At 42.0% G+C, this 20622-nt stretch overlaps 1 protein-coding gene across 1 annotated transcript in view; it reads left to right on the top strand.

Moving 5' to 3' along the window:
• Positions 1 to 14899, top strand: part of lrrc1 (leucine rich repeat containing 1) — a 147340-nt gene extending 132441 nt beyond the window's left edge. Inside the window, exons 11-14 of the mRNA XM_033021694.1 lie at positions 1200 to 1315; positions 2734 to 2906; positions 11630 to 11766; positions 13313 to 14899. Coding sequence (XP_032877585.1) covers positions 1200 to 1315; positions 2734 to 2906; positions 11630 to 11766; positions 13313 to 13471 — 585 coding nt within the window. The 3' untranslated portion in view covers positions 13472 to 14899. The remainder of the gene's footprint in view (positions 1 to 1199; positions 1316 to 2733; positions 2907 to 11629; positions 11767 to 13312) is intronic.
• Positions 14900 to 20622: the final 5723 nt, after the last annotated feature.

A 20622-nucleotide genomic window follows, 5' to 3' on the forward strand; every position in this document is an offset into this window, starting at 1 on the left:
TGTTCAAAATGGAGATAAGGAGGAATTTCTTTAGCCAGTGAGTGGTGAATCTGTGGAATTCATTGCCACAGATGGTTATAGACTCGGTTTGTACTCGCTAGAATTTAGAAGATTGAGGGGGGATCTTATAGAAACGTACAAAATTCTTAAAGGGTTGGACAGGCTAGATGCAGGAAGATTGTTCCCGATGTTGGGGAAGTCCAGAACAAGGGGTCACAGTTTAAGGATAAAGGGAAAATCTTTTATGACCGAGATGAGGAAAACTTTTTTCACACAGAGAGTGGTGAATCTGTGGAATTCTCTCCCGCAGAAGGTAGTTGAGGCCAGTTCATTGGCTATATTTAAGAGGGAGTTAGAGGTGGCCCTTGTGGCTAAAGGGATCAGGGGGTATGGAGAGAAGGCAGGTACAGGATACTGAGTTGGATGATCAGCCATGATCATATTGAATGGCGGTGCAGGCTCGAAGGGCCGAATGGCCTACTCCTGCACCTATTTTCTATGTTATGGAGGTCATGGCAATGGGTATTTTTAAGGCGGAGATTGATAGGTTCATGATAAGGAAGGGCATCAAAGGTAATGGGGGGGGGGGGGGGGGGGGAAGGCAGGAGAATGGAGTTGAGAGTGAAAAACAGATCAGCCATGATTGAATGGTGGAGTAGACTCAATGGGCTGAATAGCCTTATACTGCTCCTGTCTTATGGTTGAACATGGATGGGTGATGTTTCGGGTTGGGACCCTTCTTCAGATTGATTGTGGTGGGGGATGGGGGATAGGGTGGGGGGGAAGAAAGGTGCAGGACAAAGCCTGGCACATAATGGGTCGATACAGGTGAGGAGGAATGTGTGACAGGCAAATGGTTGGATAAAGGTCAGAGATGAAAAGACAGAAGGTGAGGGACAAAGGGATTGAAGAGTTGTGAAATGTGAGGCTAGAGAAAGAAATCTACATTGAACAGGAGGGGGAGGAGAGAAATAGCTGCAAGTACAGGTGGGGCACAGGTGAGGGAGGGGGCAGTTATATTGAGGGAGAGGAGGAAGGTAGTGAAGTTACCTAAAATTGGAGAATTCAATGCTCATACCATTAGGTTGTAAGCTACGCAAGTGGAATATGAAGTGATGTTCCTCCAGTTTGCAAGTGGACTCACTCTGGCACGGTGTCTTTTCTGGAGGCTTTGCTAACTACTCTGGTTTCAATTGCAGATTGGTGGCTGCTGCAGCCTTACTGTTTTCAGTCTCCGAGACAACAAATTAACACAAATCCCACCAGAAATTTCACAGGCAACTGAGCTTCATGTGCTGGACTTAGCTGGAAACAGGTAAGCATATTTTGGAGGGAAATTGCTAGGTTTTGGTATAATATATTTTCCAAAAAAAACTAGAATGGATGTGGAGAGGATGTATCCACTAGTGGTAGAGTCTGGGACTAGAGGTCATAGCCTCAGAATTAAAGGGCGTTCTTTTTGGATGATGAGGAGAAATTTCTTTAGTCAAAGGGTGGTGAACCTGTGGAATTCTTTGCCACAGAAGGCTGTAGAGCGCAAGTCAGTGGATATTTTTAAGGCAGAGATAGATAGATTCATAATTAGTATGGGTATTGGAGGTTATGGGGAGAAGGCAGGAGACTGGTGTTCAGAGGAAGAGATATATCAGCCATGATTGAATGGCTAGGCTAGATGGGCCGAGTAGCCTAATTCTGCTCCTATCACTTATGATCGTATTAACCAGTTCTTCCCCAAGTCATGTTGTTATCCCAGTCTATGTTGTCAAAACAGATCTCTCCTGGGAGAAGGCTGGCTCAGTGGCGCAGCGATAGATTTGCTGCCTCACGGCACCAGAGACCCGGGTTCGATCCTGACTAGGGACATGCTCCGATTTCCTCCCACATCCGAAAGCGTTGCAGGTGTGGGACCTCAAGCTTCAGGCCTTCCTGCCTGGCAGTAGCAGTGAGAAGAGGGCATGGGTGGATGGTAGGATTTTTGATGATAGTCCATCATGCATGTGCTTTAGATGAGGGCTGCGTCCATCACTTTCTGCAACCTCTTGCATCCGTGAGTGCATGCATTGCCACGCCAGGCCATGATGCAACCATACTGTAGCATGCTTTCTAAAGTATATATGTGGAAGATTATTTGGTAACATGCCAAATTTTGTGCCTGTGTTGCGAGAAAAAGCATAAAAGAGAAATAATTCTCAATCATATTTGGCTGCAATAGAGCTGTTGGCTCACAGTGCCCGGGACTCTAGTTCACTCCTGACCTCTGATGTTATCTGTGTTGTTTTGCATGCTCTCCATCTGGGAGCTGAAATTTCCTCCCACATCCCAGGTTGGTAGATTAATTGGCCACTATTAATTATTCCTAGTGTGTAGGTGTAGGGTAGAATCTGGAGGGAGCTAAAAGAATAAAGATGAATGTGGGATTAATTTAGAGGGAAGATAGACACAAAATGCTGGAGTATCTCAGTGGGTCAGGCAGCATCCCTGGAGAAAAGGAATAGGTGATGTTTCGGGTCGAAACCTATCTTCAGACACAAACCTTAGTTTAGAGGGATGTGCGCCAAACGCAGGCAAGAGGGACTAGTTCAGGTAAGCATCTTGGTCGACGTGAACCGAAGGACCTATTTCTGTTCTGTGGTTCCAGTATAAAAGAAAGATATCTTGCAGCTACTATCCCTTTCAACAAGTGTGGTGCCAAGACCTTTAACACAGTTTGCCATTCCTTTCCGTCCATTACAGGTTGACGAACTTGCCATTATCCTTGATCAACTTGAAACTCAAGGCGCTTTGGTTGTCCGAGAACCAGTCGCAGCCGCTGCTAACTTTTCAGACAGAGATCGATTCAGGAACACGGGAGAAGGTTTTGACGTGCGTTTTGCTTCCCCAGCTACCTCCCGAACATAACAACCACGGTAATGTATTGATCAAACGTACAACCTTATAACCAACAAGGATAGCCGGTCATAGTGCTTGTTAATAAAACAATTTCAGGGAAATTTCCAAAGATTGATTTGCAGGGAATGGAGGGATATATAGTGCCCTCCATAATGTTTGGGACAAAGACCCATCATTTATTTATTTGCCTCTGTACTCCACAATTTAAGATTTGTAATAGAAAAAAAATCACAGGTGGTTAAAGTGCACGTTGTCAAATTTTATTAAAGGGTATTTTTATACATTTTGGTTTCACCATGTAGAAATTACAGCTGTGTTTATACATAGTCCCCCAATTTCATGCCACCATAATGTTTGGGACATATGGCTTCACACGTGTTTGTAATTGCTCAGGTGTGTTTAAATGCCTCCTTAATGCAGGTACAAGAGAGCTCACAGCACCTAGTCTTTCTTCCAGTCTTTGCATCACCTTTGGAAACTTTAATTGCTGTTTATCAACATGAGGATCAAAGTTGTGCCAATGAAAGTCAAAGAAGCCATTATGAGATTGAGAAACAAGAATAAAGCTGTTAGAGACATCAGCCAAACCTTAGGCTTACCAAAATCAACTGTTTGGAACATCATTAAGAAGAAAGAGAGCACTGGTGAGCTTACTAATTGCAAAGGGACTGGCAGGCCAAGGAAGACCTCCACAGCTGATGACAGAATAATTCTCTCTATAATAAAGAAAAATCCCCAAACACCTTGCCTACAGATCAGAAACACTCTTCAGGAGCCGGGTGTGGATTTGTCATTTACTACTCTCCACGGAAGACTTCACGAATAGAATACAGAGGAGAGAATATGGAGGAGAGAAGAAACTTCCCAAGATCCAAAGCATACCACCTCATCTGTGAAACACTGTGGTGGGGTTGTTATGGCCTGGGCATGTATGGCTGCTGAAGGTACTGGCTCACTTATCTTCATTGATGATACAACTGCTGATGGTAGTAGCATAATGAATTCTGAAGTGTATAGACACATCCTATCTGCTCAAGTTCAAACAAATGCCTCGAAACTCATTGGCCGACAGTTCATTCTACAGCGACAATGATCCCAAACATATATCTAAAGCAACAAAGGAGTTTTTCAAAGCTAAAAAGGGGTCAATTCTTGTGTGGCCAAGACAATCACCTGATCTGAACCCAATTGAGCCTTTTATCTGCTGAAGAGAAAACTGAAGGGGACTAGTCCCCAAAACAAGCAGAAGCTAAAGATGGCTTCAACTTTACAGGCGTGGCAGAACATCACCAGAGAAGACACCCAGCAACTGCTGATGTCCATGAATTGCAGACTTCAAGCAGTCATTGCATGCAAAGGATATGCAACACAATACTAAACATGACTACTTTCATTTACATGACATTCCTGTGTCCCAAACATTCTGGTGCCCTGAAATGGGGGGACTATGTATAAACACTGCTGTGATTTCCACATGGTGAAACCAAAATATATAAATTGTATAAACATTGTGGAGATCATATGCAGGCAGATGGGATTATCTTATTTTGGCATCTTGTTCGGCATAGACATTGTGGGTCTAAGAGCCTATACCTGTGCTGTACTCTTCTATATTTCTTATTTAAATCTGGCATACTTTGAATGTGAAATATTATTCTTTCATTTGTTTATGTGTATATAGTCCACCTTTTGGCCCTGGCAATGAAATTAGCAAAATCACTCCTTCTTCTTCTTATTATTATTATTATTATTATTATTATTATTATTATTATTATTATTATTATTATTATTATTATTATTATTATTATTATTATTATTATTATTATTATTGCTACGTTCGTGACTGTAGAAGTAGAGAATTTTCTACAAGAGAAGACACAAAGTGTTGGAGTCACTCAGCGTGGCGGGCAGCATCTCAAGAGAACATGGATAGGTGATGTTTTGGGTCGGAACCCTTCTTCAGACTGATTACATGGGGGTGGGAAGGAAAGCTGGAACAGAGGAGGGGCAGGATAGAGCATGGCTGGTAATAGTTGAACACAGGCGAGGGGGTTATTCATTAGGCAGATTGTTGGACAAAGTTGGACACAAAATGCTGGAATAACTCAGTGGGACAGGCAGCATCTCTGGAGAGAAGGAATGGGTGATGTTTCGGGTCGAGACCCTTCTTCAGACGAGGGATGAGAAGCAAGTGTAAGCCCAAAAAGGATAAATAGGGACAAATTATGAAACTCAAGGGTATGAAAATTGCAAATTGTGTAGCCAGCATTTCAGTCACAGGGGTGCAGGTTAAAGAAAGTGAATGGGCTGCAATCTGCACTGACAAGTCCGGATCATTGATCTATATTAAGGAAAGCAATATTTCTGGTCCCACACCCTGGGAACTCTATTATATGCTTCCCTTCAACCTGAAAACCTGTTAATTAGACAATTTCTTCTGTGCCCTTCAATCATGATGAAGTGCTAATTATGTGCCACTTTATGGCATAAACTGGAAATGGAGCATGATTACTCAAGCACTTTGGGTCTTTTTTGAAAACCTGCGCCTGCAGTTCCCTGTGCCTGCATCATTGCACATTCCGCCTCTCTACTGCACGGCCACTTGGTCACCTCTCTTTCCTTCTCCCACAACAACAAGGGAATATGGAACAGGAGATGCAAGAGACTGCAGATGCTGGAATCATAGCAAAAAAAAAAAAACTTCTGGAGGAACTCAGCAGGTCAGGGAGTATCTGTGGAGGGAAATGGACAGGTGAAGTTTCGGGTCAGGACCCTTCTTCAGACTGATGCAGAAGACGGGAGATCATAAGATCAAAAGAGATAGGAGCAGAATTAGGTCATTCGGCTCATCAAGTCTATACCGCCATTCAATGATGGCTGATCTATCTTTCCCTCCTAACCCCATTCTCCTGCCTTCTCCCCATAACCTCTGACACCCGTACTAATCAAGAATCTTATCTATCTCTGCCTTAAATATATCCACTAACTTTGCCTCCACAGCCTTCTGTGGCTAAGAATTCCACAGATTCACCATCCTGGTTCCTGAAATTCCTGGAATTCCTCAGATTCACCAGATAGCTGATGGATTGAAATGAGGGGAAGGGGTAGGGCAAGAGCTGGGGAGTGATAGGTGGAACAAGGTAAGGAGGGGTTGACTGGCAGATCAGTCAGGTGATGAAGAGAAGGGTGGGGATAGTAGCCAAGTCTGGAGATTATTGAAACTTATCGATTCGTGAAAGGCCTGGATAGAGTGGATGTGAAGGGGACGTTTCCACTGGTGGGAGAGTTCAGAACCAGAGGGCACAGCCTCAGAATAAAAGCATGTATGTTTAGAAAGGAGATGAGGAGGAATTTCTTTAGTCAGAGGGTGGTGAATCTGTGGAATTCATTGCCACAGACGGCTGTGGAGGCCGTCATTGGGTGTTTTTAAAGCAGAGATTGACAGATTCTTAATTAGTAAGGGTGTCACAGGGAAAAGGCAGGAGAATAGGGTTGAGAGGGGAGGATAGATCAGCCATGGCAGAGTGACTCAATGGGCTGAATGGTCAAATTCTGCTCCGATGACATGAAATTATAAATAAATTCAGAAGAGTCAAGAGTGTTTTAATGTCATCTGTCCCAGATAGAACAATGAAATTCTTACTTGCAGAATATGTAAACATAGTACACTGTAAACGATGTAATAAATGAGCAACAAATGTTCAGTGTGCACACACACACACACACACACACACACACACACACACACACACACACACACACACACACACACACACACACCAATAATAGTCTATGTAGTTCAGAGCTTATTTGAGGTTGTAGTTCTGAATATTCTAATGGCTGTAGGGAAGAAGCAGTTCCTGAACTTGGACGTTACAGTTTTCAGGCTCCTCTACCTTCTTCCCGATGGTAGGGGTGAAATGAGTGTGCAGCAAGGATCTCTGATGAGATGCCTTTTAGTGGCAGCGACCTCAGCTGCAAATGCTGGAGTCTGATAAGAAAGGAAGGTAGTGAGTGAAATGTAGAACCAGAGGGCGGGATGGCAGCTGGATGGGAACAACAATGGGGATGGGTGGAAGCTGGGGTTTAGAGACGGGTGGTGAGCAGAAGGAGGAAGTGGAGGACGGATAAGTAACTGGATGACTGGGCAGGGGGAAAGAAAGCTCTGTGTGAGAGGACCTGTGTCGATCGAAAGGTGTGCTGGGTGGGAGGGGGACCTGAAATTGAATAATTTGATGTTCATGCCATTAGATTATAGGCCACCCAGGGGGAATATGACATGCTGTTCTTCCAAAATATGGAACAGTCACAGTTCTTGGGTTGACCCTATAAACTGACATGAAGGTCACTATTTTGTTTTTGGGTGTAGTTTCAAATAAAGATGATGCAATGAAACAAGTAAATCAGCCTCCAGATAAGACAGGAACATTCTTCTTTCCATATTTTCTTGATGGGATGGATGCCAGTGTTGATTAAACGCTGAAGCTAGAGATGCTGCAGATGCTGGAGACTTGGGTCAAGGAACAAAATATTGGAGAGACTTAGTGGGTCAGGAGAGAATGGACAAATAATGTTTCTGGTTGGGACCCTTATTCTGACTGAATTACATGCAATTTTATTGACTGTTTGGCCACAAGTCCATTACTGCTAATTGAGTGGCTATTTGTACCTCTCTAATCCTACCAATTACAAACCTATTCCCCCACAGCTTCTGTAAAGGAAAGATGTGCTTCGTACTTCTTCTGTCTAGTCTCAGTTTGATGTAACACCAGTTAATCTCCTATCTGCTTTCCTCCATGTTTATAGAATTGCTGGAGGGGACATATTTGTAGCATTGAAAACTGGTCCTGATCAGAAACGGACCCCATTATGGCCTAAGCTTGCATTAAGAATGTCAGACATGAGCAACACACTACTTGATATGTAATACATACCCTATTTAAACATTGACCACTAACATTGCCCAAAATAATAAATAAAACAGACCTTATTCTCTCCAAATGGCTACTGGACCTGCCAAATATATCTCACAGAACATAGAACATAGAACACTATAGCACAGGGACAGGCCCTTCAGCCCACAATCTTAATAATGAACATGATGCCTAGCTGAACTGATCTCGTTTGCCTGCAAGTGGTCCATATCCCTCCATTAGTTGCAAATCCATGTGACTATCTAAAAACTTTTTAGACTGAAGAAGGGTCTCGACCCAAAACGTCGCCTATTTCCTTCGCTCCATAGATGCTGCCTCACCCGCTGAGTTTCTCCAGCATTTTTGTCTATCTTTAATGTTACAGGTTTGGGATTTCAGGAGTCAGTTATTAGTTACTTTTGACAAGATAAATTGATCTCAGCAACACTCGCTGTAAATAGCAAGTCTAAGATATCACAGTCACTAACCTGAAATTGAATAAACAAACGTTATTGTTTCTAATGCACTTAATCCCTTTTCCATAGCTCTGATTTCCGTGTTAGCTACATGGTTCCCAATCTGTAAATATACGATTCATTGATGTACCGATCGTATTTGTAGACGTGTAAATGAACGTTGTATTAACACTGCACAGCTGTGTGACACAGCCTAACCAATACAGGGAGTACCCACTGATGAATCAACTCTTGCAGACTGAGTTCATATGATGGTTGCGAAGTTTGCTTCATACTTAAGGCAGCGGCAGGAAGAATGAATCTGCTCTCTGGAGTGGCCAAAAGAAACTAATATTTCTGAGACATTTAAAATAAATGGCATTTGGGAGATTCAATTTATTTCTATTTTAGAAAGTAAAAACATTTTCACATCTGCATAGCACAACATATTTTAAGATTCTTTCGTGCATTGTTCCTTCCATTTTTTACGTTTAAGGTTCTAATAGGGCACATTTTTCTCTCCATTTGTAATTTTATTTCAAGAACTATTTTTCTTGTGCTTTCCTAAACCTTATTTCATCACAGTGTAAACATATTTATAATTCCTACTCTCTTCCTTTTACAAGATTTATTCTATACTTTTCCATGCCCCGATTTCATTCAGACCCGTTTTTAACTTTTCATTTCCTATTCTACTTATCAAGAATTAATATAATTTTTCTTTTTGTATTGTGAATTATATAGTCAGGAGTCACATAGAAACATAGAGCCCTTCAGCTCACTGAGTCTGTGCCAACCACCCACTTCATCCCATTTAATTCTCTCCAAATGGGATTAATGTAAATGGGTGTTTAGTACGAGGTAATTTACAACGGCCAATTAATTAGCCTACCACGCTTTGGGATGTGGGGGTGTGGGAGACTCCAGAGCGCTCAAACATGAATCACGGGAAACGCATTTGGTTATTGGAAGAAATTCCATACAGACGGTGCCCGAGGTTATGATTGAACTGGGATCACTGGAGCTGGGAGGCAATGGCTCTACTCGTTGCACCACTGCGACGTCCAGTAGTTTCCTCTTTTAATTCCCACCCTCCCTCCGTTCCTTCTTCCATTCCCACTGCCAAGAAAATAGTGTATTTATCTCATTGCTAATGCAGCTAACTGTTTAGTCTGTGGAATTAAGTGTTGCAATTCAAGGGTAATTGGACTTTTTACTTTCAAGATCTTTGCTTTGAAATCTGCCTGCTTATTGAGCAAAATAAATGTAATCTAATGAATTTTTGTTCTGGGGGGGGAAAAGGGAAAAAAAGATTTTCAGTGTCATCTTTCTCACTTTCTGTCATTGTGTCAGTGCAAACCTTTGCAACGTGGTCACTGTTGTGATATTTAAGGATGTGAATCAGGAGTGTGGTGGTGGGCAGATGGTGGAGCCTCAGCTCTGATACTGTGCTTGGTTTTCTGGGGTCAGAGGTGAACACACTGCATCTTTGTTACTGGCACTAGTGCTGTCATTTAAGTGACTGACTTTTACAGCAAACACATAACCATTATGTTAAACTATTTTTAACATAATGGTGAGGAATTGCCAATCATAGAAGATTTAACTCCATTTCTTCTTGACCTGAAGTGGATCATAATATTTTTTTTATAATCTGCTATTACCTGTACGAAACAGCAGAGACAGCAGCAAATCAATTCTGAAAGAGAAATCCAGTCTCACAGTTTCTCTGCCACTTATTCAAATCATGGCCGATACAGGAAAAACATAGTCGAAACAAGGAACTGCAGATGCTGGATTACACAAAACAACACAAAGTACTGGAGTAACTCGGTGGGTCAGGCAGCATCTCTGGAGAACATCGATAGGTGACATTTCAGGTCAGTGCCATTCGGTATCAGTCTGAAGCAGGGTCCTAGCCTGAAACGTCACCTATCCATGTTCTCCAGATAAGCTGCCTGACCAACTGAGTTACTCCAGCACTTATGTCCTTGCAGGAAAAACATAGCAGGCTTCCCACAAGCAGACAATAAATAGCAACTAAATCATCTGCTATTTTTAATACTGGTTGCTGCCCTGCTGTAATGCTATCTTTTGAACAAGGCTGTTATGTTTGGACTGCTCTGCCAGGTGGTAAAATGTTGAAGGAGGGCAGTGGAATTAACTCCAGGGCCCTGTCAATGTTTGACCTTCCAATGTTTGGCATCGTTGAAATTGTTGGACCAGTTACAATCACATTGTTGTTTGAAGGATCTTGCAATTTTCTGCCACTTTGACCACATTAAACCAGTGTCCACCCGTCCAAAGTGAAACTGCTTGGAGTACCCTGCAGGGGAAGTGAAAGGCGCTATGTAAATGCCAGTCCTTCCGTCTGATAGAGGGATGCACGTTGACCAAATTCCCTTGCTGTTAATGAGCCTGAATTTGCTAAAGGAAACATATTCAGCAGCGAGGTTCTCCTTGTGTTCTCTGCTGGAGACTCAGCCCTGATATTGTACTTTGTTCTCTGTAGTCAGAGTTAAACACACGGCAGGCATTGTTGTTACCAGCATGCGTGTGGTTATTTAATCTACAGAAAGCGCTAACATTAACACCAAACGGATAAACATCCTGTTGCGCAAACATCCCGTCGTATTGGTTAAACATTGTTTTTTGATTAAATGTGAAGAATTACCAATTGTAAAATATTTAATTAGATTCCATCCTGACATCAAATAGATCATAATCTATCTGGCAACCATTTATATTCTGTGGAAGCTCCAGGAAGTCAATTCTGAAATAAATATTCAGTTAGCAAACTAACTGTTGGGAGAAATGTAATCATCCATATTCTTATAATTTTATCACTTTACAAAAAATGAATACTGGCAGTCTTTTACCCAGTGTGGAAGATTACAAAATTAATGATTCTGTGATACTTCATTGTCACGTGTACAGTGCAAACTAGAAGGCAAAGGCTTAAGATTAGAAGGGAGAGACTTAAGAAGAATCTCAGGCAATTTTTTCACTCGGTCCATATCTGGAATGAGCTGTCAAAGGGAGCTGTCGATGCGTGTGCTGTTGTGACTTTTAAATAGCACTCAGACGGATAAGTTGCTAGGAATGGTTTAATAGGCAATGGGTCAAATGCAGGCAAATGGGACTAGACCAGTTTGCCAATTTGGTTGGTATGGACAGGTTGGGCATGTTTCTGTGCTGTACAGCTCTGACTACATGTAAAGAAGATGCAGTACAAAATGTGCTTGATGAAGAACAATTCTGTAAGAAATATAATTCTTAATTTTAACATGAGCAGGAAATGTATTTATTTGTAAATGTCAGCTTTTAAATGTTAAGTAAAGCTGTTTAACATTGTTGAATTTCTTTTAACAGATAATTTGCCACGCTGTACTGCACTGGAGAGCCTGGTAAATGATGTCTCTGATGAAATGTGGAATGAGCGTGCCATGAACAGAGTCAGTGCAATACGCTTCCTAGACGATCCAGATGAGGATGATGATGAAGAAAAGGTAAAATATAAAACAATAACATAATGACAAGGAACTGCAGATGCTGGTTTACCAAAGAAAGACACAAAGTGCTGGAGTAACTCAGCGCGTCTGGAGAGCATGGAAAGGTGATGCTTCAGGTCGCGACCCTTCTTCAGACTGAATGGGGTAGGGGGGAGAAAGCTGCTTAGTGGAGGAGCAGGACAAGGCCTGGTGAGTGATAAGTGGATACAGCTCTGGGGGTGTTTTGATAGGCAGATGATTAGACAAAGGCCAGAGATGAAAAGATTAGGGGGGTGTGCAATAAGGATAAAAGTGTGAACTGTGAAGCCAGAGGAAGGAATATAGGTGAAAGAAGGGGGGGAGGGTGGGAGGTAATGTATGTGAGCCCAGGTGTGCAGCAGGTAGAAGCTGGGGGGGGGGGCGGTCTACCCTTTCATATTCTTGTTCATTGGTGGGGGTAGAAAATGTCCATCCTTCCCCAATCTAATCTATATGTGGCCAGCAAGTAGAATGTTATCTGAAATGGTTGAACAAGCCACCCCTCTCGAGAGGCAACAAATGCTGGTCACATCAGTAACTCAGTAAATAAATTGAATAACTTAATTTTGAAAATGCAGAGAACCAGCTTTTGCTGTTTTTAAATCATACGGCACAATACCAGAATTGATCTCTATGTTGGTTAGGTGTACACATGATTTAAATGGTTAGATGTAACTGGACAAGAAGACAAAGCCAATTCATTGGGTCTGGTGACAAAGCAGAATTTAGACATGAAAGATGATAATTTATAACAGAGTCCTTGCCAAATGTTAATGAAAGTGAGATTGAGGAAGAGAAAAGAGGCAAAGATAAAAGGAATAGAAACATTTTTTTTAAATTTCTAACTTTAATTTAAATTTTGGATGTGTTTAACAAATACCAAAAAATGATGAAAGTTTGACGGTAAATAACGTGCTAATAAAAATTCACATGCACCTGTCCTATTTCTGGTGCTGAAGATAGACAGAAAAAGCTGGAGTAACTCAGCGGGACAGGCAGCAGCTCTGGAGAGAACCAATGGCCGATGTTTTGGGTTGAGAACGTTCGGACAATTTGTGGATAAATCCCACAATTTTGCATCTTTTCCACATATTTTAATATGTCATTTGGAGAATTCTCATCATTAATACATATCAAGGAAAGCATATAACTCGGGAAAACAGTCGTTTTAAAAGCAAAAAAGAATTGTCTTTCTGACAGAAATGCACCATTTGAAATCCATTCAACTAAAAAAAATGCTACCTGTGGTTGCAGCAAACACACAAGGTTTCTTCCTCTTCTAATAAAAAAGGAACTGCAGATGCTGGTTTATACCAAAAATAGACACCAAATGCTGGAGTAGCTCAGCGGGTCAGGAGCAAATGGATAGGTTACATTTTGGTTCGGGATCATTCTTTAGGCTTCCTATTCAGTTCTTTTTATTCTTGTTACCTTTGTCATTGGATGCCTTCCAAGGGTACTATTGAGTCGCATTAAGTGGTAGTTAGGCACCTGCTGTTTACTTTTTTTTCCACTTTCTCTCCAGGGAACACTTCTGCGGAGAGCAACTCCGCACCCAGGGGAACTGAAGACCTTGAAAAAGACAGCAGAGAACCTGAGGAATGAGTTGAATGCTGCTAAAGGACTGGACTCCAACAAAAATGAGGTCAATAATGCCACTGAAAGATTAACCACCTCTGTATAGAGTTTTACCTCTAGCTCTCACCTCGTGTGTCTTCCCGACTCTGTAAACATTCATGTCGACCCATCCTTGGAACTGTTCCTCTATGTTTGTGCCGGACTACACCATGAAAATTTATTTTGTCTCTTCATGTCAACAAGGTTTAAACTAACTGCAGCCTGGAAGGAAGTGCGTTGTTTCTCACAGTGATTGCACCAGTCAGTCCAAAAGCATTCTGCACAATTTTATCGTGATTTTCCAAAAAGAATCATTCTTTTTTTATATATATAGGTAGATGCACTACTGTATAGAATTAGAATTCCTTGCATATAATTTTGTTATACACAGGGTGAATGCATTTAAAAAAAAAGTATATTTTTGGTGGTATGTGGACCTGCTGAAAAATAATTGTACAGTTTTATGTGAAATTTGATACTTTTTATACGGTTTGGCAGCTTGGATTGTGTAAATTTTACATTTTATGTATAGCGAGTTTAATAATGGTTATGCCGGTTTATGAATATCATTGAGCTTACGGTACACATTTTTAATAGTGGTAGTAATCGGTTCTTAATTTCCTGAATCATGGACGATCTCTCTTCAATTACTAAGTTGTGCCATTTTACCCCAGCCCACCCCTCCCTTTGTTATAAGATGAATCGCTTGTTATGACGAGGTCACAGAGGTCGTGTGATGGTCTTGTAATTGATAGGTACAGTGTTTTAATGTGGAAAAGGGATGGTACAGAAACACACTACACACGTTAGAACTGGCAGGCTTATGTAGCTATTAAGCCACATCCTGCCTAATAAATGGAATCTGCACCGAAAGAGTATGGCGTGCTGAACAATTTGCAAGGTTACCTTCTAATCAGCGTAACCCCTGCCAAACTGCATTTTCACTAAACTGGAATCTGTCGACAATTGTGAATGGTTTTGTAATGTGTGAAATCTGTCTTTTTGGTTCTTCTTCTCACATATTGCACAAGAAGGTTTCTGATTTGCCTTCACAATAAATGAAGGCTCGTGCCGACCATTCGTAACCACTGATGAATAAAATTTGGCATTGATCTTCAGGGGAGGATGGTCACTTCTCAGTTTAATTTATTTTCTGCAGGTACTGGGAAATCTCATTGCTGTTGGGGTGACAGATAGCTGTAATCGTGACATGTGGCCTCCACTGAGGTATACTGTGGACATTAAAGCTTGAGTGGTTTATGAACATTGCCAAACCGTGATTGTTATGGGTCTCAGGCACTCCTTGCTATCAGTGGAGAATGTATCCTGAGCATTTTCACTTTACTAATTAAATTGCTGACTCTTTTTTTTGTTAACTATGGTCTTGAGTCTCTCAAATGTGGAGGAGCATGTTTAATACATTCATTAAGTGTCAAACCACTCGATAATACTTTTGGCTAATAAACACCAACTTTAAGTATCAATATAAAGAAAACAAATGTTTTGAAATTAATTTTTCCAAGTCATCTTGTCGCCTGATGTGATTCCAAAAAATTGCCTGAGAATCCACGGTGAGTAATAACGCAGATTTACTGTAAGATTATTGCTCTGATACATGTATTTATCCTTTGCATTTACCACACCAGCAAACGTGGCTGGGTTCTGCAATTTTATTTTCAGAGACCATTTATTCTTTTGGCACTTTTGATTGTTGTTTAATACTTAATTGACTACAGAAACAAAACGTGTTTAATGTCACAAGTGTTTATATATTTCTGTTGACATAATTGCTGCCTGTTCGTTAGCTTAATTAATATTTATGAAATTCTGTCACTTCCATGCTGGGGTTTTTTGAACTTCATGTTTTTGCAAACTAAGATGCACATTGCCTGCAGTGTTTCATTTAGGGCAAATGTGTGAGCAAATTACTGACAATGATTACTAGATCCCCAGTACAGGTACTTGAATGGTAAATCCAGTTTTAAAGTGAAATTACCAGAAAATGAAGTTCATTGAAATTATCGCAGAACATATATCAAATGCTGGAATGCTTTCTGTTTGAGCAAAAAATAATGCAACATTATGGTGCAAGCTTCTTGTAAGCATGGGTTGGTTCACTTGGAGTAACAGCTAACTTTAGGAACCCTCCCTCTGACTGCTCCTGGGAATTTTGGGTGAATTTTAGATAGGCATAGAAACATAGAAAAAAGGTGCAGGAGGAGGCCATTCGGCCCTTCCAGCCAGCACCGCCATTCATTGTGATCATGGCTGATCGTCCTGTATCAATAACCCGTGCCTGCCATATCCCCATATCCCTTGACTCCACTAGCCCCTAGAGCTCTATCTTAAATCCATCCAGTGATTTGGCCTCCACTGCCCTCTGTGGCAGGGAATTCCATAAATTCACAACTCTCTGGGTGAAAAAGTTTTTTCTCACCTCAGTCTTAAATGACCTCCCCTTTATTCTAAGACTGTGGCCCTTGGTTCTGGACTCGCCCAACATTGGGAACATTTTTCCTGCATCTAGCTTGTCCAGTCCTTTTATAATTTTATATGTTTCTATAAGATCCCCCTCATCCTTCTAAACTCCAGTGAATACAAGCCTAGTCTTTTCAATCTTTCCTCATATGACAGTCCCGCCATCCCAGGGATCAATCTCGTGAACCTACGCTGCACTGCCTCAATCACAAGGATGTCCTTCCTCAAATTAGGAGACCAAAGCTGTACACAATACTCCAGATGTGCTCTCACCAGAGCCCTATACAATTTTCCATCCAACATACATATATTTTCCTTACCGGCACCTGTGATCTGCTCATCACATAGTTACGCCAGATTAATTCTGGTCACATTTACTCCAGTTGTGGCAGTGACCTTGAATTAACATGAGCTGCATAGAGATATGTTTTAGACACAAGAAAGTCCAGATGCTGGTTTACAAAATAAGATGCAAAGTGGTGGAGTAACCCAGCGGATCAGCAGGCAAGATCACTGGAGGATATGGATCGGTGACTTTTCAGGGTCAGTACTGCAGATCCATTCCCGAAGTTGGGGTTGAAGAAGGGTGTATACCTGAAATGTCTTTCAGAGAACCAGTTTGCAACATGTATTCCTCTTGGGATCACACCGTCCCTGGCCAAACAATTGGCCTATCAGGGAACCACCCTGCCTGAGGTCATCTATTGCTGGCCCTGATTTGTCTTGGTCTATTTTTGCTTCCAGTCCCCCCTTACAATCAGTCTGAAGAAGGGTCCTGACCTGAAACATCACCTATCCATTTTCTACAGAGATGCTGCCTGACCCGCTGAGTTATTGTATAATTGGGTCCAAATATATTTTGTTGGTCGCATGTGAAATGTCATTCCTATTTCAGCTCCTTTCATTTTGGGAAGGGAACATCTAATCAAAAGCTATTGAAGCATCTGTGGACTGTTGGGGAATTAGTTGGGTTAATTCGCCACTGGTTCTAAGCTTTCTAATTGCTCCGTGCATATCTTGCGTTTGAGGCAGCAGAAGTCTGCAGCAGGGTGATGCCATCCGGTTCGATATCCGTAGGTGCCCGCCCCTAAAAGGGCGCATGCTCCGGGTTGGCGCCAAGCTGCGATGACTGAGGTTACATTTCTTCTGTTGTCTCTGTTTGTTGTCGTTCGAGTGACTGAAGTCAGTTGACGGGGCTCACCACGGGGAGGTCGACAACACGAGCCCCGTACAAGCATATATTACTGCATTACTGCATCTATCCCTCTCATCATTTTAAAGACCTCTATCAAGTCCCCCCTTAACCTTCTATTCTTTGGTGCGTAGAAGGTTAAGGGGGGGTTTCAGCAACTAAGTTACAGGGAAAGGTTGAACAAGTTAGGTCTTTATTCTTTGGAGCGCAGAAGGTTAAGGGGGGACTTGATAGAGGTTTTTAAAATGATGAGAGGGATAGACAGAGTTGACGTGGATAAGCTTTTTCCATTGAGAGTAGGGAAGATTCAAACAAGAGGACATGACTTCAGAATTAAGGGACAGAAGTTTAGGGGTAACATGAGAGGGAACTTCTTTACTCAGACAGTGGTAGCTGTGTGGAATGAGCTTCCAGTGGAAGTGGTGGAGGCAGGTTCGATTTTATCATTTAAAAATAAATTGGATAGGTATATGGACGGGAAAGGAATGGAGGGTTATGGTCTGAGTGCAGGTGGATGGGACTAGGGGAGAATAAGTGTTCGGCACGGACTAGAAGGGCCGAGATGGCCTGTTTCCGTGCTGTAATTGTTATATGCTTATATGACAGCCAAAGGTGGAGGCGGAATTGTTAGTGAATTGGTCTTTTTGGAATGTTTCTTGGGAAGGTCATGCCCTTGATCGTCCAAAGTTGTTACCTCCATTGATGTCTTGATAATCACCCTCTTAGCTCCACCTCCTGTGAGTGGATAGTAAGCAACTCATTAAAAATATTGTGTGGGAAGGAACTGCAGATGCTGGTTTAAACTGAAGATAGACAAAATGCTGGAGTAACTCAGCGGGACGGGCAGCATCTCTGGAGAGAAGGAATGGGTGATGTTTTGGATCGAGACCCTTCTTCAGACTGAAAGTCACGGGAAAGTGAAACAAGAGATATAGACAGTGATGTAGAGAGATATGAACAAATGAATGAAGCATGTGTAAACACTAACAAGTAAGATTTCGCTCTTAGGGCTAAAGTAATCAAGGGATATGGGGGGGGGGGGGGGGGCAAAGCAAGAACTTGGTACTGATTTTAGATGATCATCCATGATCATATTGAATACTCCTGCACCTATTTTTCTTTGACTTATTCTATGATTCTAACAATGATAAAGAAATCAGGCCATAGCTGTTTGCTAGGTGAGAACAAAAAGCTGGCGTGAATTGGGCGGGGAGGGATGGAGAGAGGAATAAATATTATTGTACAATATTGGGGCAAGAAGGTTTAAAACCACTGATCTACAGAACTAATAGGGAACTATTCAAGCCGTGTTGCCGTTATTCCATGAACCAAGGATCTCCCCCCTCCTTAACTCTGAAGTGGAGCTCCAGTATGGAGATATCACTTGCATTCACAGGCCCATCTCCCAGTCATTGTTGATTCATCCTCCGAATCATAGGAAAGGATGGGCCTTGCGTTCAAGGTCCACAAAGCAAACTGCCCCTGCTATGTCATGTTGCCATCTAACAATAGAACCGAATGGAAAATGTGGACCGCATTTCATGGCTCAGGTGCAGTAAAGACAGATGCCAAAGAAGAATTTCATCATCCTGCTCAATGCACGCACACAGCCCTTGTCTATCTGAGGAATAAGAATAGAATAGAATAGAATAGAATAGAATAGAATAGAATAGAATAGAATACGCTTATTGTCATTGCACGATTGTGCAACAAAATTCCATTGCATCTCCTTCAGGATAAAAGATTTAAAAAAGAATAAAACACAACAGCCATTGACTCACATATACACAAGATCAGTAAAGACAATATAAATAGGTATTAAACATATTTTAAAAGAATATTGCACATTATCTTGCACCCCGAATTATATTATGCTTCCCCCAATGTTCTCTGTTGGAGTAAGATCCTCTTAAAGATCCTCGATGATCAAGCAAAAGCTTTGGGGTCTCCGAGACAGCTGTGATCCTGCCAACGTAAATGCTGCTGAGACTTGAAATTCCTGCAGCAACCAATTCCACAGAAGAGAAGTCATCAACAACCTTCAAATCCACCGGCAAGATCAATGTCTTTACCCAGGCCAAGGTCCTCTGCATTAAACTCCGAATCACAGCTGTCTTCTGACCCTGGTGCTGTCGGTGTGGGGTTTGCATGGTCTACCTGTGATGGGGCGGGTTTCCCTCAAATGCTCCGAATTCCTCTCTCATCCCAAAGATGTGTTGGTGGATTGACCACTGTAAGTCACCTTGTGGTACGTGTGAGTGGTGGGGGAAGGATGACGAGGGAATTCATGGGCATGAGAATGAAAATAGGTTACAGGGAAATGAGTGGGGGAATGGGATCGATAGGAACCAGGGTAGACCTGGTGAGCCTAATAGCCATCACCTATGTTGTATGGGACTCAAGGCAGGCATCTTATGGTTCTCCTTCAGGTTCATTCCCCTTAAAGATGTGACAACTCGGGGCTCATTGTAAATTAAAGTTTAATGTCGGGTTCATTGGTGGAGTCCATTTTCAGATCCATCCAGAGATGAAAGGAACTGCAGATGCCGGTTTACCGAATACGACAAAGTGCTGGAGTAACTCAATGGTTCTGGCATCATCTCTGGAGAATGTGGATAGGTGACATTTTGATTCGGGACGCTTCTTCAGACTGATGTTTGGGTCGCCCGAAAAGTGCATATATCCATGCTCTCCAGAGATACTGGCTGATCCACTGAGTTACTCCAACATTTTGTGTCTATTCTGATCCGACTACTTGTGATTTGCATTCACATTCATTTACCCAGAATCAGACATTCATCTTCCTACCCCTTCCATCGGGAAACAATATCTCCTCCAATTGAAAATTGGTTTGCATTTTATTATATGATTGAAAGATCCAGACTTCAGGAGCAAGCAAGTGTTAGAATTAAACAATGTATAATACCAAATTCTGTTCAGGAATGCGTCGGTGAGGCGAATCGGCAAAAACCTGCTGTCACAACAGTGGTGGGTTTGTGTGTGATTTACAAAAAGCCAGCAACTTGGTTGGAATGGATGAGTTTGGCCAAATCTCTAGGCCCTGTGGCATTATTAATTTATATTTAGTTTTGGAAGCTCAAGCAGTATGGATCAACTTTTGTCATTAATCTATCATCCTAGCACCATTGAAGCTTGTCCATTTGTATTTGTTTTGTGCTACTTAGTTCTGCTTCGTTCAATGTTCCTAGTGCCCTCTGCTTACAAACCAACACCACCCTCTTCTAATGTTTTCTGTTGAAGATTAAAAACAAAACTCTGTTATCACTTTCTGTTTTACGGTCACTTTATTTTCTCTCACTTTTTCTCCCCCTTCTCTACATCTCTCCCTCTCTCCCCCCCCTCTGTCCCCCCCCCCCCCCTCTCTCTCCCCCCCTCTCGCTCTCCCCCCCTCTCTCTCTCTCTCGCCCCCTTCTCTTCCCCCCCCCCTTTCTCCCCCCTCTCTCTCTCCCCCTTCCCTCTATCCCTCTCCTCCTCTCCCATCTTCGCTTTTGATTTTTAATTGAAATTGCTGCATCATCAATTGTTCC

Source organism: Amblyraja radiata, chromosome 5, assembly GCF_010909765.2.
Source record: "Amblyraja radiata isolate CabotCenter1 chromosome 5, sAmbRad1.1.pri, whole genome shotgun sequence".
Classification (NCBI taxonomy): Eukaryota; Metazoa; Chordata; class Chondrichthyes; order Rajiformes; family Rajidae; genus Amblyraja; species Amblyraja radiata.